Raw genomic sequence first — 16535 nt, 5'->3', positions numbered from 1 at the left:
TGTAAGTACAATGTATTATCACACTAGGGTTAAGGTTACTGCTGTAAGTACAATGTATTATCACACTAGGGTTAAGGTTACTGCTGTAAGTACAATGTATTATCACACTAGGGTTAAGGTTACTGCTGTAAGTACAATGTATTATCACACTAGTGTTAAGGTTACTGCTGTAAGTACAATGTATTATCACACTAGGGTTAAGGTTACTGCTGTAAGTACAATGTATTATCACACTAGGGTTAAGGTTACTGCTGTAAGTACAATGTATTATCACACTAGGGTTAAGGTTACTGCTGTAAGTACAATGTATTATCACACTAGGGTTAAGGTTACTGCTGTAAGTACAATGTATTATCACACTAGGGTTAGTGTTACTGCTGTAAGTACAATGTATTATCACACTAGTGTTAAGGTTACTGCTGTAAGTACAATGTATTATCACACTAGGGTTAAGGTTACTGCTGTAAGTACAATGTATTATCACACTAGGGTTAAGGTTACTGCTGTAAGTACAATGTATTATCACACTAGGGTTAGTGTTACTGCTGTAAGTACAATGTATTATCACACTAGGGTTAAGGTTACTGCTGTAAGTACAATGTATTATCACACTAGGGTTAAGGTTACTGCTGTAAGTACAATGTATTATCACACTAGGGTTAGTGATACTGCTGTAAGTACAATGTATTATCACACTAGGGTTAGTGTTACTGCTGTAAGTACATTGTATTATCACACTAGGGTTAAGGTTGGGATTAATGTTAGGTTTAGGGTCAGCATTGGTGTTACTGCTGTAAGTACAATGATTTACCACTCTAAAAGGCAGTCAAAATGGCAGAAGGAAGATATTGAGGTTAATCTATTTAGTGTGCCAACCTACTCTCCTTTTTCTTGACCAGGTACTGGGCATCACTGAGGAACCTGGTGGTGTCTCTCATGAGTTCCATGAAGTCCATCATTAGTCTGCTCTTTCTCCTCTTCCTCTTCATTGTTGTTTTCGCCCTGCTGGGCATGCAGCTCTTTGGGGGCAGGTGAGCAGAACCATAGGTTTTGGGTTAATTTATTAGATACAGTGTCACTGATATCAGGATAATTATTCAGTAGTTCTCCAATATCAGGATATTAACAATGTCTTCTATAGATAGGTCTCAGGTCCCATAAATGTATTTTCAGTTGTTCTGTTCATTGACTATTGATGTGGATTCGCCATGATCATATCACCAGATATTATTCCAAATATAAATTCAGGAGCAGCCTGAACCTGTTCCATGTTATGTTGTGCTGCATCGGAAATGGAATGATAAATCTGAAATGAAACGTCTGGCTGAAAATATCAACTTCCACCTCCTCCTCTTCCTACCTCTTCCTCCTCCTCTTCCTACCTCTTCCTCCTCCTCTTCTTCCCCGGTCACATCTGCCTATCCTTTCTCTTTCTCCCTCTAGGTTCATCTTTGAAGATTACACTCCTACCAACTTTGACACGTTTCCAGCTGCCATCATGACAGTGTTCCAGGTTTGGCTTCTTCACTCCAGACTCTCCCTCTCACTCTGGCTTCCCCATGATGACACACAGAACCCAGGGATATCTCCCACATCCCCCCAGGGCCAAGATTAAACAACTCTGTTCACCGCTTGCCTCCCCTTCATTTACTAGCATCCCACACATACACACACGTATACGCATGAATGTCAGAGCAGTGAAGTATGGAAGAATGTTTGATCAAAACCATAAACTAGGTTTTTACGAGATAAATCAATGAATAGTTGGCCTGACATTTTTAACTCTGCAGAGAGAAAGAACCCTGTTACCAATATGATTCAATGGCCCAACAATGACTAAACAATTCAGACAAGGTTCCTGACATTTTGAGTCTTCTTATGTATTGGTGTGTGGTATTTGTGTGTCTGCATTTTCAATGATATACTTTGCGTTTTTGTATTATTTTCATTCAAATTGAATTGGGCTGCTCATTATTGATCCTGTAATTGTGACTCTAGATCCTGACTGGTGAGGACTGGAATGAGGTGATGTACAATGGGATCCGCTCACAAGGAGGAGTGCAGTACGGAATGTGGTCCTCCATATACTTCATAGTGCTCACCCTGTTTGGGAACTGTATCCTTCTTCAACTTCCTACGAACCACCGTCTACTGATTCTGCTCACATTGTAGATAGGTTTCTATATACACTACCATTCAAAAGTTTGGGTTCACTTAGAAACATCCTTGTTTTTGAAAGAAACACGCAATTTCTGTCCATTAAAATAACATCAAATTGATCAGAAATACAATGCAGACATTGTTAATGTTGTAAATTACTATTGTAGCTGGAAACGGAAGATGTTTTAATGGAATATCTACATAGGCGTACAGGGGCCCATTATCAGCAACCATCTCTCATGTGTTCCAATGGCACGTTGTGTTAGCTAATCCAAGTTGATCATTTTAAAAGGTTAATTGATCATTAGAAAACCCTTTTGCAATTATGTTAGCACAGCTGAAAACTGTTGTTCTAATTGAAGGAGCAATAAAACTGGCCTTCTTTAGACTGGTTGAGTATCTGGAGCATCAGCATTTGTGGGTTCGATTACAGGCTCAAAATGGCCAGAAACAAAGACCTTTCTTCTGAAATTCGTCAGTCTGTTCTTGTTCTGAGAAATGAAGACTTTTCCATGCGAGAAATTGCCAAGAAACTGAAGATCTCGTACAACGCTGTGTACTACTCCCTTCACAGAACAGCGCAAACTGTTCCAAAAAATGTGCTTTTCTTTAAAAAACAAGGACACTTCTAAGTGGCCCCAAAACTTTTGAACGGTAGTGTATTTCTTTCTCCTTATGTGAAAGTTGTAGCAAGCCTAAAGTAGGGGTCATGGGTTTTGATGTTGTGTGGAACTGTTGGACAGAAGTTCATGTATTTCAGTTTCTTCCACCCCTGTAAGCATTCTTGACCATACTGTGACCAGATACACTGCTCAACGTCTTCTTGGCCATCGCTGTGGATAACCTTGCCAATGCACAGGAACTCACCAAGGTGTGTAGTACTATTTTAAGAGTTTCTACAGAATTGGTTATCTTGAAATTAAAATAAGTGCTTTCAAATAAATGTTTAAGGGTCATGATCTATGGTCATAGCCAATGTTCCCTCTAAATTGCGTACGTGTGCAGGACACGCAGCTCCCCCGGGACTGCAGAGCAGAAGAAATATCAGCCTGCGCAGAGAAGCATGAGATTTTCCTATTCGTTTTCCCCGTTAGTTAATTAACACTATCAACATTTCCCTTTACTGTGGGAATTGTGATCAAATCAACGCAATATTAGCCACTTTCAATGCAACATACCGAGAAAAAAAAGAACTATGCAAGAGATTTTGTTCTAGGCAGAATGCATTAGAGTAGGATTCTGTTGCATTGACACGCATGACTCAGCCCATACACTACACAGACCAGTGTGCCAAAACCAATCAGAGCTGCAATAGGCTATATGCAAATAGACAATTGCCATATATGGATCTGTGCCATTCACTTTGAACTGGACTGTGTTTACAGCATGAGCTGTCATGAGTAGATGCGCTCAGTGGTGTAATGTACTGTAGTAAAAATACTTGAATGTACTACTTAAGTAATTTTATTGGGGTATCTGTACTTTACTTTACTATTTTTATTTTTGACAACTTTTACTTCACTGCATTCCTTAAGAAAATTATGTACTTTTTACTCCATACATTTTCCCTGACACCCAAAAGTTCTTGTTACATTTTGAATGCTTAGCAGGATAGGAAAATTATCCAATTCACACACTCAAGAGAACATCCCTGGTCATCCCTACTGCCTATTATCTGGCGGACTCACTAAACACAAATGTTTCATTTGTAAATTATGTCTGAGTGTTGGAGTGTGCCCCCAAAAATGTGCTGCCTGGCTCGCTAAATGTAACTAATTTTAAATGATTCATGCTTGTACTTTTACTTTTGATAGTTAATTATATTTTAGCAGTTATAAACTCAGAAAGAACTCAGAAAGAAACGTCCTTTCAATATCAACTGTGTTTATTTTCAGCAAACTTAACATGTGCAAATATTTGTATGAACATAACAAGTTTCAACAACTGAGACATAAACTGAACAAGTTCCACGACATATGACTAACAGAAATGGAATAATGTGTCCCTGAACAAAGGGGGGTCAAAATCAAAAGTAAGAGTCAGTATCTGGTGTGGCTACCAGATGCATTAAGTACTGCAGTTCTTGCTGTGAGATGTTACCCCACTCTTCCACCAAGGCACCTGCAAGTTCCCGGACATTTCTGGGGGGAATGGCCCTAGCCCTCACCCTCTGATCCAACAGGTCCCAGACATGCTCAATGGGATTGAGAACCGGCTCTTCGCTGGCCATGGCAGAACACTGACATTCCTGTTTTGCAGGAAATCATGCACAGAACGAGTAGTATGGCTGGTGGCATTGTCATGCTGGAGGGTCATGTCAGGATGAGCCTGCAGGAAGGGTACCACATGAGGGAGGAGGATGTCTTCCCTGTAACGCATAGTGATGAGATTGCCTGCAATGACAACAAGCTCAGTCCAATGATGCTGTGACACACCTCCCCAGACCTTAACGGACCCTCCACCTCCAAATCGATCCCGCTCCAGAGTATAGGCCTCGGTGTACCTCTCATTCCTTTGACGATAAACACGAATCCGACCATCACCCCTGGTGAGACAAAACCGTGACTCGTCAGTGAAGAGCACTTTTTGCCAGTCCTGCCTGGTCCAGCGACGGTGGGTTTGTGCCCACAGGCAACGTTGCCTTACAACAGGCCTACAAGCCCTCAGTCCAGCCTCAGTCTGAGCACTGATGGAGGGATTGTGCGTTCCTGGTGTAACTCGGGCAGTTGTTGTTGCCATCCTGTACCTGTCCCACAGGTGTAATGTTCGGATATACCGATCCTGTGCAGGTCTTGTTACACGTTGTTACACAGTACGTTCATTGCAATTTATTGTCCTGGCCATATCTGCAGTCCTCATGCCTTCTTGCAGCATGCCTAAGGCATGTTCACGCAGATGAGCAGGGACTCTGGCATCTTTTCTTCTGTGTTTTTCAGAGTCAGTAGAAAGGCCTCTTTAGTGTCTTAAGTTTTCATAACTGTGACCTAAATTGCCTAAATTGTCTGTAGCTGTTGGTGTCTTAATGACCATTTCACAGGTGCATGTTCATTAATTGTTTATGGTTCATTGAACAAGCATGGGAAACAGTGTTTAAACCCTTTACAATGAAGATCTGTGAAGTTATTAGGATTTTTACAAATTATCTTTGAAAGACAGGGTCCTGAAAAAGGGTTTCTTTTTTTGCTGATTTCATTTACTTTTGATATTTAAGTATATTTAAAACCAAATACTTTTAGACTTTCACTCAAGTAGTATTTTATTGGGTGACTTTTACTTGAATGATTTTCTATTAAGGTACTTTTACTCAAGTACGACAATTGGGTACTTTTCCGACCACTGGATGCGCTTGTTTTGAGATCAAAGCTAGAACTGCATGTAGCCACATGTGCACATTTAGTTCATATCCTTCGGTAGTTTGTGAGTTATAAGCCCAGTTATAGATCATTTGTAGTCAGCAAGGGAGAAGTGATTGCTTCCTACAAGAGCACAAAAAGTGAGCATTTTTAGACATCTTTGAAAAGCGAGTCAGGTAAAAGCTGTTTTTTGTCTTAAAGGGGCAGTGTTGTATTTTGAGACAGGCTTAAATAAGCTAAATAGCCAATAGGCAGAGGGTAGCATAATTTGTCTGATTCTCTGTGATAATGGTATGGGAATAATAATGCATTTTATTTTAGAAAGTGGTTTCATGCATCAAACAGCACAACAACATGTTCAGTCACCTCCTTGTCTTAATGACAAGTGGATACATTCCAAAAGTCTCATGGAATGTAAGCCTACATTGAACACCACACATTGGCTGCTACTGTAGGCTGAATGATAGAACAACAATTTCCATGCTAAAATGTTATGAGATCCATTTCATACATTGTTTTTGATGGTAGGCTACTGGTAGGCCTACATTATGATCAAATAGCCACAGTAGCCTACTTGACCACTGTCTGAAATTAACTTAAAGCTGTTAGAGCCTCAGTGTTCACAGTCAACGCACGCTGGAAGTTGCACAGAATTTACACAACGTTCAAGTTTGAGCTCAGCAGACCTGAAATTTACTCAGTGCCCCCAAAAATGTTAGCTGCCCTATATCCTAAACTATTTGTGGGACTTAAATTACTTTTTGTGTTTATTTTACCTTTGTTAGGACGAAGAGGAGGAAGAGGAGTTTTTCAATGCAAGATACGCCAGAGGCACAGATGGCCCGATGTCTGAGTAAGTGCTCTGTTTATGCTTTTATTACAATGGCAGTTGGTCAGGCACCTACTTTGGCCTAGTCTTGGTGAAGATTAGGAGGAGATTTGAAACTAAGGGGTGATCATCATGCGAACTCAATATCTATCGATTACACAGCCATAACACTCACAGGAAAACGCTGGTCTACTATTCTCTTTGAGAATCTGGTGTAGGCGTAGGCAGAATGTTGATTTTCTTTGCATACAGCTGCATGATCAATCTTCAGGGTTAGAGAGGCATGTTCTGTGGGCTGTGTGTAGAAAATGAATGTGTACTTGCTTGTTACATAGCATGTGTAATGGAAATTGCATTAGGGAAATTAGGGATGAGGCACACGTCCAAGTTAAGACAAGCATCTTCGCTTTGAGTCGGATGTTGCTCCGGGGACTTGCTAATGAAAATGCTAAAATGCTATTGTAAGATAATGCATGATTATAATTAGGATATATGTTTTTTGTTTATTTGAGCATGTCAGTCAAATGGTAAATGAAGAAAGATAACAGGCCAGTCATACAAGCATGTTTTTATTTATTTAGGATTTGTTTATTTGGGAATATCAGTAAACAGATCAATTAAACCAAATGACAGGGCAATTATAGAGTATAAGCATAGTATAATGCTTAGTGTATAAGCACCACCAACCATTCTGCTCCCTCTGTAACAGGTACAGGTAGGGGGAAAAGGATGCATGGATTGTACTGTCCTCTGATCTTCTCCAGGCACGTTACACTGACTGTGTCATTTGTCTGTTACAACATATTTGAGTGTCAGTCCTATGTGTTTCAGAGCTATCAAGATGCCACTGCTTTTGATACATATACTGTACTATGGTGTAATGTTCTGTCATGCTGCTTCCATCATGTTGTCTTGTTACTCTATGCCTGTAATGTGGCACTAACCAAAATAAATAGTACAAAATATAAGTAACAATTCTAGTACTGCCCTTGTAGGGTCAAGTTGGAACAATTTGTAATAACACTTGAATATCCACTGTTATTTGATAGGATTTATCAACATCCACTGTCACTACTGGATCCATTTATCAAGCTGTCAAAGCCAAATCCCCATGCCAAATATACTAAATATTATAATAATTCAAATAAAATAAGATAGAACCAAATATACTAGACTGGCATTACTGGCATGACCCTTGACCTGGTTTTGGACTGTGTCACAAGGATTGTTCTATTCTGTCTCTGTTCCAAAAACACTAATGTCTTGTTTTCAACCAATCACTCATTGAATACATGGATTACAAAAGAGTCTGAATACCGTAAGTAAAGTTGTATGTCTGTCTGTACCCCTGTTACACCTAATTCAATTTCCTTTATCTTAGTAGAAGAAGTTGATTTCTATATATCACAGTATTTCCCTATTTTAATCCTGCACTATTCCTTTTTGTTTTTGTGGCTTTTTGATTTTGGTTGCTTTCTTCCCAGGTATTTTCATCATTTGAATTTCAATCGAATTTCTGGATGTTTGCTTTATTTAGATGATAATTCAAAAATTGAATTGAATTGATCTTAAGCCATAAAACATACAATATCTCTGATTCAAAATGTTCATGGCAAATTGCTCTGTCGTGCAATTTTCGTACTTCATTATTGGCATATTTACATACATAGATACTATGTTATATAATATGTAATATGTCTATACTCTATTTAGTGTGAGGTGTAACTTATCATTGATAAGTGTACATGTGACGTGGGCGAGATGCTGCCCTCTAGTGACGAGCTTTGTATTGTGTTCTGTAGGAGGAGGAGGCGGCCCTACCTCCGCAGGAAGAAGGCCATCCACAGGGGCCGTATGGCCGTCCCCGAGGAGGAGGAGGAGAGCACTGCTGGGGGCGGAGTCGACCAACCCCCCAATGGCACCAATGCCTTCTCCAACCGCCGTGACCGACGGAGGAGGGGGGGAGGAGGAGGAAGAGGAGGAAGGTCCGTGTGGGAGCAGAGGGCCAACCAGCTACGCAAGCGGCGCCAGATGGAGAGCCAGGAGGTCCTATTCGGAGGCAGCCCCACCGAGGACACCACTGACACCCCTACCACCGCCTACCGCGCTCCCACCCTCTCCCCAGACGCCAGCCCCGGTCACCTGCCCGAGTCGCCCATGTCCGGGATCATGCCCATGCCTGAACCCCCGATGTCCATCGCCATCCCGCTACCGGAACCCCCAGACTCGGAGCCTGTGCCTCTGTTTACGTTAGCTGAGGAGAGAGCGGTGAACCATCGCCCCACCGGTGGGGAAAGGAGGCACAGGGTGGCCCGGAAATCCAGACCTGGCCCTGGGGGGGCGGAGGAGGGAGGGACGGCGCGGCATAGGAGGCACCGTCACCGTGAGGCCCGGGCTGAGGCCAAGAGCAGAGAGTCCCCACATGAGGAGGTCAGTGAATCAGGCAGCCGCGAGAGGAAGATATTGGAAGAGAGGGAGGAGAAGGAGGAGAAAGACGAGAAGGAGGTCAAAGGAGAGTTCGCTGAGGTGGAGGGAGGAGTGTCAGGCAAGGATGAAGGAGGAGCCCTTATTATCAACCCAGAGAGTGAAGAAGAGCATCTGAGGTAAGACAGTGGTTCTAGGTTGCATTATTTTATGATAAGGGTTATGGCATTGTGATTCTTGAGATTAGACTAAGTGTCTAAACACATGTACACATTCTCTTCCATACACCTCCTCTGCAGGGTGTGTATTGCAGACATCCCTGAGCCTCCCCTATGTGATAACTTCCCTGAGTACCTACCCCCACCCCTGCTGGAACCTCCACCCCAGATGGAGGAGGGTGAGGTGGGGGAGACTGGGCAGTGTGAGCCCTTGTCCCAGGACCCTCCAGTGGAGCCAGCCCCAGAGCAGTTCGCAGACCCCTCAGAGCTCCAGGCAGCAGCAGGGGTCAGTGACTCAGAGAACAACCAAGCCTCCCTGAACCTTGAGGAGGCTAAGGAGTCTGAGCAAGGCCCAGACAGCCAGACCAGTGTGATCATAGAGATGTCTGGAGCACAGCCACTGCTGGAGGTCACCCCCATGACAGGTATGGTGCTCAACATTTTACAGTAGTTCTTTGAAAGCAATGCAAGGGCCGTTGACTGTTCTGTATGGTTTCCTGCTGGAACAAGGAGGGTTACGATAACGATGGAACTTCTTTTGTCATCCTCGGGAGGAGCCAGGTCAAATAACAGGTTTTATCTTCAATTGACTTTTAGCTTTACACAGCAGCAAGGAGGTGGAGATGTACCATCATGAGAGGAAGGAGAAGAAGGAGGAGGAGTCACAGGTGGAGAAGGAGGAGGAGGAGGAGGCTAGCCCGCCCAAACCTGTACCTCCTGGCAGCATGTTCCTCTTCAAGGCCTCCAACCCGTAAGACTCTCCTTCCTGCCCATGTCTTGGCATGCATTCACATGCAGTTCAGAGTCAGAACCCAGTTAGAAAAGGCTACTATATTTATGCATCAGTCAGTGTGCTTTTACTGCACAAATACACATTCATATACTCTCTCATACATTGTAGCTTTACAGCTCTCTATCAGTAATCTTTTTTTTGTGACCCCGTTTGCAGATACAATATAGTAGTCATTATATTTATCATCATTGTCGTCATGAGTGATCACTTGTGTTTCTTATACTGTTGACCATCTCTCCGCTTTATTGATCTGTAGGATCAGGAGGATCTGTCACTATGTGGTGACCATGCGCTACTTTGAGATGACCATCTTGCTGGTGATCGTGGCTAGCAGCATCGCTCTGGCTGCTGAAGACCCTGTGTGCACCAACTCTGACAGAAACAGGGTGAGTTCAATTTGAATCTGGAATGTTGCTATCAGTGATGTGGATGTGTGTATCTTCTCACATAATTGTTGGATGTGTTGACTTTTCTAGGTTCTCCGTTACTTTGATTACGTCTTTACTGGAGTCTTCACGTTTGAAATGATTATAAAGGTGGGGTACTCAAAGAGAAGTGATCAGTTATGCTCAACTAAAATGATCAAATGAAACTATGCACAGAAATAAACATGTAACAATGTTTTCAGTGTAGTAACTTAAGGTGTTATATGTACGTGTGTGTGTGTATCTATATTGTTGTGCGTGTGTGTGTGTGTGTCTATGTTGTTGTTGCTTGTGTGTGTGTGTGTGTGTGTGTGTGTGAGTGTGTGTCTATGTTGTTGTTGTGTGTGGGCTTGTGTGTGTGTGGGGGGTGTCCTCCAGATGACTGACCTGGGACTGCTTCTTCATGATGGCTCCTACTTCCGTGACCTGTGGAACATTCTGGACTTCATTGTGGTGGTGGGAGCTCTAATCGCCTTTGCTCTGACGTGAGTAGGGTTGCAAAGTTACCGGTAATTTACCAAAGTTACCGGAGTCTTCTGTAATTTTGGTAATTAACAGGTAATCTATGGTCATTTTGGTCTTTTATACTTTAACTTTTGAAGTTTTTAAAAATTATATCTGTGTCCATATTGTCCTAGTGGATAGACCACACGGTTCAAGATAGCCTAATTAATGAAAAAAGCATCTCTGCAACTCTTCCAACTATTTACTTTTTTCTGCCACTAGTTTTCCGCCAAAACATTTACAACAAATACATATAGACAAAGTAAAATAAATAATGAAAGTGTGTAATATGTGAAGTATATTTATTTCTGAAAACCTCATATTAAACACCAATGGAATTCACTAAGTTTATGGTTTATATTTAGGATAATGTTTTACAGTTTTGTAATTCAATTGTTTTGCTATCTTAACTCTATTTAATTATTTTATATGCAGTACCAATCAAAGTTTGGACACCTACTCATTCAAGGGTTTTTCTTTATTGTTACTATTTTCTACATTATAGAATAATAGTGAAGACATCAAAACTATGAAATAACACATATAAATGCATGATGAATTAACCAAAAAAGTGTTAAAAATATTTTAGATTTTAGAATCTTCAAAGTAGCCACCCTTTGCCTTGATGACAGCTTTGCACACTCTTGGCATTCTCTCAACCAGCTTCATGAGGAATTATTTTCCAAAAGTCCAAAAGGATTTCCCACATATGCTGAGCACTTGTTGGCTGCTTTTCCTTCACTCTGCGGTCCAACTCATCCCAAAGTATCTCAATTGGGTTGGGGTGGGGTGATTGTGGAGGCCAGATCATCTGATGCAGCACTCCATCACTCTCCTTCTGGGTCAAATAGCCCTTACACAGCCTGGAGGTCTGTTGGGTCATTGTCCTGGTGAAAAACAAATGATAGTCCCACTAAGCGCAAACCAGATGGGATGGCCTATCGCTGCAGAATGCTGTTGTAGCCATGCTGGTTAAGAGTGCCTTGAATTCTAAATAAATCACTGACAGTGTCACCAGCAAAGCACCCCCACACCATCACACCTCCTCCTCAATGCTTCACGGTGGGAACCACACATGTGGAGATCATCCATTCAGCTACTCTGTGTCTCACACAGATACAGCGGATGGAACCAAATATCTCAAATTTGGACTCATCAGACCAAAGGACAGACTTCCATCAGTCTAATGTCCATTTCTCGTGTTTCTTGGCCCAAGCAAGTCTCTTCTTCTGATTGGTGTACTTTAGTAGTGGTTTCTTGCCAGCAATTCGACCATGAAGGCCCGATTCACGAAGTCTCCTCTGAACAGTTGATGTTAAGATGTGTCTGTACTTGAATCATCAAATTAAATCACATTTATTTATATAGCCCTTCTTACATCAGCTGATATATCAAAGTGCTGTACAGAAACCCAGACTAAAACCCCAAACAGCAAGCAATGCAGGTGTAGAAGCACGGTGGCTAGGAAAAACTCCCTAGAAAGGCCAAAACCTAGGAAGAAACCTAGAGAGGAACCGGGCTATGAGGGGTGGCCAGTCCTCTTCTGGCTGTGCAGGGTGGAGATTATAACAGAACATGGCCAAGATGTTCAAATGTTCATAAATGACCAGCATGGTCAAATAATAATAATCACAGTAGTTGTCGAGGGTGCAACAAGTCAGCACCTCAGGAGTAAACGTCAGTTGGCTTTTCATAGCCAATCATTGAGAGTATCTCTACTGCTCCTGCTATCTCTAGAGAGTTGAAAACAGCAGGTCTGGGACAGTTAGCAGGTCTGGTGAACAGGTCAGGGTTCCATAGCCGCAGGCAGAACAGTTGAAACTGGAGCAGCAGCATGGCCAGGTGGACTGGGGACAGCAAGCAGTCATCATGCCAGGTAGTCCTGAGGCATGGTCCTAGGGCTCAGGTCCTCCTCCGAGAGAAAGAAAGAAAGAGAGAAAGAGAGTAGTTGGAGAGAAGATACTTAAATTCACACAGTACACCGGATAAGACAGGAGAAATACTCCAGATATTACAGACTGACCCTAGCCCCCCGACATATAAACTACTTAAGCATAAATACTGGAGACTGAGACAGGATGGATCAGGAGACACTGTGGCCCCATCCGATGATACCCCCGGACAGGGCCAACCAGGCAGGATATAACCCCACCCACTTTGCCAAAGCACAGCCCCCACACCATTAGAGGGATATCTTCAACCACCAACTTACCATTCTGAGAGGGCCGAGTATAGCCCACAAAGATCTCCGCCACGGCACAACCAATGGGGTGAGCTAACCCAGACAGGAAGACCACGTCAGTGACTCAACCCACTCATAGGGACGGCATGGAAGAGCACCAGTAAGCCAGTGACTCAACCCCTGTAATAGGTTTAGAGGCAGAGAATCCCAGTGGAAAGAGGAGAACCGGCCAGGCAGAGACAGCAAGGGCGGTTCGTTGTTCCAGAGCCTTTCCGTTTACCTTCACACTCCTGGGCCAGACTACACGCAATCATATGACCTACTGAAGAGATGAGTCTTCAGTAAAGACTTAAAGATTGAGACCGAGTCTGCGTCTCTCACATGGGTAGGCAGACCATTCCATAAAAATGGAGCTCAATTGGAGAAAGCCCTGCCTCCAGCTGTTTGCTTACAAATTCTAGGGACAATTAGGAGGCCTGAGTCTTGTGACCGTAGCGTACGTGTAGGTATGTACGGCAGGACTAAATCGGAAATATAGGTAGGAGCAAGCCCATGTAATGCTTTGTAGGATAGCAGTAAAACCTTGAAATCAGCCCTTGCCTTAACAGGAAGCCAGTGTAGGCAGGCTAGCACTGGAGTAATATGATCAATTGTTTTGGTTCTAGTCAGGATTCTAGCAGCTGTATTTAGCACTAACTGAAGTTTATATAGTGCTTTATCTGGGTAGCCGGAAAGTAGAGCATTGCAGTAGTCTAACCTAGAAGTAACAAAAGCATGGATTAATTTTTCTGCATCATTTTTGGACAGAAAGTTTCTGTTTTTTGGATAAAAGCTGTCCTTGAAACAGTTTTGATATGTTCTTCAAAATAGAGATCAGGGTCCAGAGTAACGCCGAGGTCCTTCACAGTTTTATTTGAGATGACTGTACAATTGAGATTTATTGTCAGATTCAACAAAAGATCTCTTTGTTTCTTGGGACCTAGAACAAGCATCTGTGTTTTGTCCGAGGTTAAAAGTAGAAAGTTTGCAGCCATCCACTTCCTTATGTCTAAAACACAGGCTTCTAGCGAGGGAAATGTTGGGGCTTCACCATGTTTCATTGTAATGTACAGCTGTGTGTCATCCGCATAGCAGTGAAAGTTAACATTATGTTTTCGAATGACATCCCCAAGAGGTAAAATATATAGAGAAAACAATAGTGGTCCTAAAACGAAACCTTGAGGAACACCGAAATTTACAGTTGATTTGTCAGAGGACAGACCATTCACAGAGACAAACTGGTATCTTTCCGACAGATAAGATCTAAACCCGGCCAGAACTTTTCCGTGTAGACCAATTTGGGTTTCCAATCTCTCCAAAAGAATGTGGTGATCGATGGTATCAAAGCAGCACTAAGGTCTAGGAGCACGAGGACAGATGCAGAGCCTCGGTCTGACGCCATTAAAAGGTAATTTACCACCTTCACAAATGCAGTCTCAGTGCTATGATGGGGTCTAAAACCAGACTGAATCATTTCGTATACATTGTTTGTCTTCAGGAAGGCAGTGAGTGGAACTCTGTGAAGCATTTATTTGGACTGCAATCTGAGGTGCAGTTAACTCTAATGAATTTATAATCTGCAGCAGAGGTAACTCGGGTCTTCCTTTCCTGTGGCGGTCCTCAGGAGAGCCAGCTCTTGAAGTTTTCCGGATTGACTGACCTTCATGTCTTAAAGTAATGATGGACTGTCTTTTCTCTTTGCTTATTTTAGCTGTTATTCTACCAAATAGGACTATCTTCTGTATACCACCACTACCTTGTCATAACACAACTGATTGGCAGTTAATTGAAATATATTCCAGGTGACTACCTCATGAAGCTGGTTGAGAGAATGCCAAGAGTTTGCAAAGCTTTCATCAAGGCAAAGGGTGGCTACTTTGAAGAATTTCAAATATAACACATTTTGATTTGTTTAACACTTTTTTTGGTTACTACATGATTCCACATGTGTTATTTCATAGTTTTGATGTCTTCACTATTATTATACAATGTAGAAAATAGTAAATATATATATATATATTACTGTAGGCCACACAGAGATAAATACAGATACCTGTGATAATTTGAAGTACCCAAAAGGCCACTGGATCTCATCTGATAAAATTCCACCCAAAATGAAAGTTAGCAAAATGTTGGTACTTTACTGGTAAACTTTTCCAGTATTATACCCTTCCTCTGCAACCCTAAACATGAGTCACACTCACAACGCTTCTGCTGCTGGATGAGTAATCACACTGACTCACTGTAGCAGAGTAGCAGAATTTATATTATATACTGACTGCACTGTAGCATATCTCAACATATATTATGCGTCTTCTAGTTAATGCCTCATGCAGTGATCGAAATATTGCATTTCCTATGTCTTTGTAATAACTCTTTCCCTCTGACAAGGGGCGACAGGTAGGCTAGCGGTTAATAGTGTTTAGCCTGTAACCGAAAGGTCACTGGTTTGAATCCCTGAGCCGACAATGTTAAAAATCTGTGGATGTACCCTTGAGCAAGGCACTCAACCCTAATTGCTCTGCATAAGAGCATCTGCTAAATGACTCAAATGTAAGTGGACATGTTAATGAACTTTCAGTCTTTTGTAGGCTAAGAGACTAATAACATCATCAAGTACAGTAGCTAGCACACACAGGATTTAGTTCTGGGTTGCGAGGTTAATTAATGTGTTTTTCTCCCCTGCCTTGTATGTAGATATGACTGTTTGTTGATTTCTCTGTTGTGGATATAGCTGTGATCCTCTGAGTGGTGCTCGTTGTGGATCTCTCTTTATGTTTCTATTTCTCTGTTGTTCCTGTGGAATTTATCACTGTTGGGGCTTCCAGGAATGTGATTGGGTAAAGCACACACTTTTCATTCTCAGAAAATTCTCATTGAATTCTCATGCAATTCTCATCGAATTCTCATGCGCTTCCCATAGAATTCTCATGTACTTCTCATACAATTCCCTGTTGAACTTCTTATAGAATTCTCATACATATACTTCTTGTTCACGATTAACCATGTCTTTTTTCTGATATTTCTCACTCAGATACAAATATTTTAAACATTTTACTGATTTCAAATGAATTTAAATTACAAAAAATAAATGAAGACCTTTGTTAAATTGTGTGAACACTTGTGTGTTTGTGAGATGTGTGTGTGTGTGATCTCTCTCGTGCATGTGTGTGTGCATGCGTGCATCTATGTGTGTTTGTGTTTCTTCCCTGTGAGTCCACAGTACACTAAAACACATGTCTGCATCAACAGGAACAACAAAGGCAGAGACATCAAAACCATCAAGTCCCTCAGGGTTCTGAGAGTCCTACGACCTCTGAAGACCATCAAGAGACTCCCCAAACTCAAGGTACCATACTGTACTGTGTTTATGTTCATATACCAACATGGTTGGGGAATTTCAGTTTACTTCCTGAATTGACTGAATTGAAATGGAATTGACCCCAACCTTGTCTACCAATGCCAAAGCTTTGTTGACCTTGGCTCCCCTTACAGGAAAAACACATGATTTCACATGTGGAAAATCACATGATCTCACATGTGTAGTTTCATGTTATCACATGTTGCTTTACATGTTGTCACATGTTATCACATTAACTTTGCGTTAA

General features: G+C 41.9%; 1 protein-coding gene across 3 annotated transcripts in view; it reads left to right on the top strand.

Annotated features, from left to right (window-relative positions):
- The window catches only part of cacna1eb (calcium channel, voltage-dependent, R type, alpha 1E subunit b), a 69286-nt gene that overhangs the window by 33297 nt on the left and 19454 nt on the right, over positions 1–16535 (top strand). Inside the window, exons 15-28 of one of the 3 annotated variants that reach the window (XM_020466705.2) lie at positions 900–1031; positions 1444–1513; positions 1999–2116; positions 2964–3031; positions 6299–6366; positions 7052–7057; positions 8145–8945; positions 9066–9409; positions 9582–9735; positions 10034–10163; positions 10254–10313; positions 10581–10687; positions 15756–15767; positions 16180–16276. In XM_020466705.2, the coding sequence (XP_020322294.2) occupies positions 900–1031; positions 1444–1513; positions 1999–2116; positions 2964–3031; positions 6299–6366; positions 7052–7057; positions 8145–8945; positions 9066–9409; positions 9582–9735; positions 10034–10163; positions 10254–10313; positions 10581–10687; positions 15756–15767; positions 16180–16276 (2167 nt within the window). The remainder of the gene's footprint in view (positions 1–899; positions 1032–1443; positions 1514–1998; positions 2117–2963; positions 3032–6298; positions 6367–7051; positions 7058–8144; positions 8946–9065; positions 9410–9581; positions 9736–10033; positions 10164–10253; positions 10314–10580; positions 10688–15755; positions 15768–16179; positions 16277–16535) is intronic. The other 2 variants (XM_031810705.1, XM_031810706.1) reach the window with 2 other exon arrangements.

The sequence above is a fragment of the Oncorhynchus kisutch genome, linkage group LG30 (assembly GCF_002021735.2).
Source record: "Oncorhynchus kisutch isolate 150728-3 linkage group LG30, Okis_V2, whole genome shotgun sequence".
In the NCBI taxonomy this organism is placed as follows: Eukaryota; Metazoa; Chordata; class Actinopteri; order Salmoniformes; family Salmonidae; genus Oncorhynchus; species Oncorhynchus kisutch.
Note: the sequence above shows the minus strand (reverse complement) of the source record. Positions and strands in the feature narration are given on the sequence as shown.